The sequence below is a fragment of the Penaeus vannamei genome, chromosome 4 (assembly GCF_042767895.1).
Source record: "Penaeus vannamei isolate JL-2024 chromosome 4, ASM4276789v1, whole genome shotgun sequence".
Taxonomy (NCBI): domain Eukaryota; kingdom Metazoa; phylum Arthropoda; class Malacostraca; order Decapoda; family Penaeidae; genus Penaeus; species Penaeus vannamei.
In genome coordinates, this window is record NC_091552.1 from 15,457,757 (window position 1) to 15,461,381 (window position 3,625).

Below are 3,625 nucleotides of genomic sequence, written 5' to 3' on the forward strand. Positions count from 1 at the left end.
GCAGAGTGGATCGTGACGTCTTCACAGGGGGTGTCTTCGTGCAGAGTGGATCGTGACGTCTTCACAGGGGGTGTCTTCGTGCAGAGTGGATCGTGACGTCTTCACAGGGGGTGTCTTCGGGCAGAGTGGATCCTGACGTCTTCACAGGGGGTGTCTTCGTGCAAAGTGGATCGTGACGTTTTCACAGGGGGTGTCTTCGTGCAAAGTGGATCGTGACGTCTTCACAGGGGGTGTGTTCGGGCAGAGTGGATCCTGACGTCTTCACAGGGGGTGTCTTCGTGCAAAGTGGATCGTGACGTCTTCACAGGGGGTGTCTTCGTGCAGAGTGGATCCTGACGTCTTCACAGGGGGTGTCTTCGTGCAGAGTGGATCGTGACGTCTTCACAGGGGGTGTCTTCGTGCAGAGTGGATCGTGACGTCTTCACAGGGGGTGTGTTCGGGCAGAGTGGATCCTGACGTCTTCACAGGGGGTGTCTTCGTGCAGAGTGGATCGTGACGTCTTCACAGGGGGTGTCTTCGTGCAGAGTGGATCGTGACGTCTTCACAGGGGGTGTCTTCGTGCAGAGTGGATCGTGACGTCTTCACAGGGGGTGTCTTCGGGCAGAGTGGATCCTGACGTCTTCACAGGGGGTGTCTTCGTGCAGAGTGGATCCTGACGTCTTCACAGGGGGTGTCTTCGTGCAGAGTGGATCGTGACGTCTTCACAGGGGGTGTCTTCGTGCAGAGTGGATCGTGACGTTTTCACAGGGGGTGTGTTCGGGCAGAGTGGATCCTGACGTCTTCACAGGGGGTGTCTTCGTGCAAAGTGGATCGTGACGTCTTCACAGGGGGTGTCTTCGTGCAAAGTGGATCCTGACGTCTTCACAGGGGGTGTCTTCGTGCAGAGTGGATCGTGACGTCTTCACAGGGGGTGTCTTCGTGCAAAGTGGATCGTGACGTCTTCACAGGGGGTGTGTTCGGGCAGAGTGGATCGTGACGTCTTCACAGGGGGTGTCTTCGTGCAGAGTGGATCGTGACGTCTTCACAGGGGGTGTCCGTGCAGAGTGGCTCCTGACGTCTTCACAGGGGGTGTCTTCGTGCAGAGTGGATCGTGACGTCTTCACAGGGGGTGTCTTCGGGCAGAGTGGATCCTGACGTCTTCACAGGGGGTGTCTTCGTGCAAAGTGGATCGTGACGTCTTCACAGGGGGTGTCTTCGTGCAAAGTGGATCCTGACGTCTTCACAGGGGGTGTCTTCGTGCAGAGTGGATCGTGACGTCTTCACAGGGGGTGTCTTCGTGCAAAGTGGATCGTGACGTCTTCACAGGGGGTGTGTTCGGGCAGAGTGGATCGTGACGTCTTCACAGGGGGTGTCTTCGTGCAGAGTGGATCGTGACGTCTTCACAGGGGGTGTCCGTGCAGAGTGGCTCCTGACGTCTTCACAGGGAGTGTCTTCGGGCAGGGTGTATCCTGACGTCTTCACAGGGGGGGTCTTCGGGCAGAGTGGATCCTGACGTCTTCACAGGGGGTGTCTTCGTGCAGAGTGGATCCTGACGTCTTCACAGGGGGTGTCTTCGTGCAGAGTGGATCGTGACGTCTTCACAGGGTGTGTGTTCGAGCAGAGTGGATCCTGACGTTTTCACAGGGGGTGTCTTCGGGCAGAGTGGACCTTGACGTCTTCACAGGGGGTGTGTTCGGGCAGAGTGGATCCTGACGTCTTCACAGGGGGTGTCTTCGTGCAGAGTGGATCGTTACGTCTTCACAGGGTGTGTTTTCGGGCAGAGTGGATCGTGACGTCTTCACAGGGGGTGTCTTCGTGCAGAGTGGATCGTTACGTCTTCACAGGGGGTGTCTTCGGGCAGAGTGGATCCTGACGTCTTCACAGGGGGTGTCTTCGGGCAGGGTGTATCCTGACGTCTTCACAGGGGGGGTCTTCGGGCAGAGTGGATCGTGACGTCTTCACAGGGGGTGTGTTCGTGCAGAGTGGATCGTGACGTCTTCACAGGGGGTGTCTTCGTGCAGAGTGGATCCTGACGTCTTCACAGGGGTGTCTTCGGGCAGAGTGGATCCTGACGTCTTCACAGGCGGTGTATTCGGGGAGAGTGGACCGTGACGTCTTCACAGGGGGTGTCTTCGGGCAGAGCGGACCTTGACGTCTTAATAAGGGGTGTGTTCGGGCATATCAATCTAATTTATATAATACGTATTAAACCTGAATAAAACTTCTATAATACAACATTCGATTATACATCATCCCTTTCACATCTATCTAAATTTTTGAAAATGATTCTCATTAAAGATGGTAAACATGGAAGTAGAAACTAAATAAGGATTAAGGACGTGGGAAGGCAGTGAACAAGAGTAAGCGGTATGCAAACAAGGAAGGACAAGGAGAGGGGCTTTCCCATCTTCCCAAAGTCTCCCCACCTTCCCTTGTTGCTTTTTCCCAGAGTGTCACATGTCTGTCTCGGTTCCATTCTGTATATCCATATGTTCTTGCCTTTAGAATCAGCCTCCAGGCTAGTACAGTGGTAACGTGTCGGCTTCACATTTGAGGGGTCGGCGGTTCGCGCCCCGCCCAGGCGCGAGAAGTTGCAATTGTCGCTCGGAGGTTACTGCTGTGGCTGGGCACCACGGTGGGTAAGGACTAAGCTGTCGCGTCAGCACTTGCTGACACACGTTGATCGAGTCGACATTCGTCGGCACAGGCCGGGCTCCCCCATACCCCGGGCGAGGCTCAGCTTCGCATATCGGACTTATCTTTATCCTTATCCTTTAGAATCAGTTGACGTTGTGAAGTACAGTGGAGTGTGATATCTTTAGCTCAGGTATGTACGTTAAGATCAACATTTTATATGAATTATATCATTGATGCTTCAGAGTTATGTGTAACTTTGAAGCAAGTGCATATACAATTGGTATTTTTTCACTTTTTGTGTTACTTACATGACATTTTTCTTGCTGTAATTATACAGATTGCACAGAGAGATCACCACAAGCTCCAGGCATGTCTCCACCGGAGCCATTTTATCCCCAACAGGAGTGCAAGTTGCCCCTCTCGTCTACTTACTCCGAGACGACTTCAGAGGATGAGCGTCCTCCGCCTGTTCCAGCAGGGACGGTCGAAGTGTCGAAGTCCACCCAGAAGAAGAGGAAGAGGAAGAGAATGAGGAGAAATAGCACCTCCGAGCGCCATCTCGTGGACAAGAGTTCAAGGCGGAGTGACGACGACGGCGTCCCGGCGGCTGCTGCGATGATGGTGAGGAATTCGCTGAGGAAGCTGGGCTATCAGCAGCAGCTGGACGGGTTCAAGATGGTGGTTGAGACGCTCCAGCAGATCCACAGAAAATATGTCGATAGTGCTGATAAGGTGTAGCAAGCGGTTGTATCAACATGTGTAACGTGTTAAACACGCTACAAACCAACCATGTTTATTTAGATAATGATACGATGTATTTCGATTTCATAATCTAAGTAGATATCTTGTATATAGACCATAGCAAGTTTTATTTTAGCGTCTAGATGTTTTGGTTTTATACCCCAGCACCTCAAGAGTTGGACCATGTATGTTTTCTTGTTTCGATTCTTTTATAGTTTACGAATTTATGCTGAATAAAGGAGCTTCGAACTCTATATATGTATTTTAC

The 3,625-nt window shown here is 52.4% G+C and overlaps 1 protein-coding gene across 1 annotated transcript; it reads left to right on the top strand.

Moving 5' to 3' along the window:
• Positions 1 to 2,344: 2,344 nt before the first annotated feature.
• On the top strand, positions 2,345 to 3,611 carry LOC113803793 (uncharacterized). The gene is made up of 2 exons (XM_027354620.2): positions 2,345 to 2,806; positions 2,954 to 3,611. The coding sequence occupies exon 2, from the start codon at positions 2,986 to 2,988 to the stop codon at positions 3,352 to 3,354; it is 369 nt and encodes a 122-aa protein (XP_027210421.2). The 5' UTR covers positions 2,345 to 2,806; positions 2,954 to 2,985; the 3' UTR covers positions 3,355 to 3,611.
• The last annotated feature ends 14 nt before the right edge of the window (positions 3,612 to 3,625 follow it).